The 463-nt window shown below is 36.7% G+C and overlaps 1 protein-coding gene across 1 annotated transcript; it reads left to right on the plus strand.

Annotated features, from left to right (window-relative positions):
- Window positions 1–6: 6 nt before the first annotated feature.
- Window positions 7–459, plus strand: LOC108768312 (uncharacterized; the record flags this gene model as incomplete). Its single annotated transcript, XM_018519033.1, has 1 exon — window positions 7–459. A coding segment is annotated over exon 1 (411 nt), but the record flags the coding sequence as incomplete, so codon positions are not given.
- Between the last annotated feature and the right edge of the window lie 4 nt (window positions 460–463).

Genomic DNA, 463 nt, shown 5'->3' on the forward strand with positions numbered 1-463 from the left:
CCGGGATTTCATTGGAATAATAATCAAGCAACGATTTTTCCAGTTGTAATGTATTACAAACAGAACAGCGAACTGAAGCATCGAAGTTTAGTCATAATTTCTGATGGCAATAATCATGACGCAATTGCTGTGCATGTGTATCTTAAAATTATTAACGATTTTCTAAAAGAATCGTTTTCCAATGCAACTAAAATTGTTTACTTCTCTGATGGTGCTCCGCAACAATTTAAAAACTTCAAGAACTTCGTAAATATTTATTACCACAAAAAGGATTTCAACTTAGATGCTGAATGGCATTATTTTGCTACAGCACACGGTAAAGGACCGTGTGATGGAATTGGAGGAACAGTGAAAAGAATTGCGGCGAGAGTAAGTCTTCAACGGCCAATTCATGAGCAAATAACAACAGCTCACGAACTATTTGAATGGGCATCTAAACCAAGCAGTCTGCCGAATATTGCTG

Source organism: Trachymyrmex cornetzi, unplaced genomic scaffold (assembly GCF_001594075.2).
Source record: "Trachymyrmex cornetzi isolate Tcor2-1 unplaced genomic scaffold, Tcor1.1 C3746738, whole genome shotgun sequence".
NCBI lineage: Eukaryota > Metazoa > Arthropoda > Insecta > Hymenoptera > Formicidae > Trachymyrmex > Trachymyrmex cornetzi.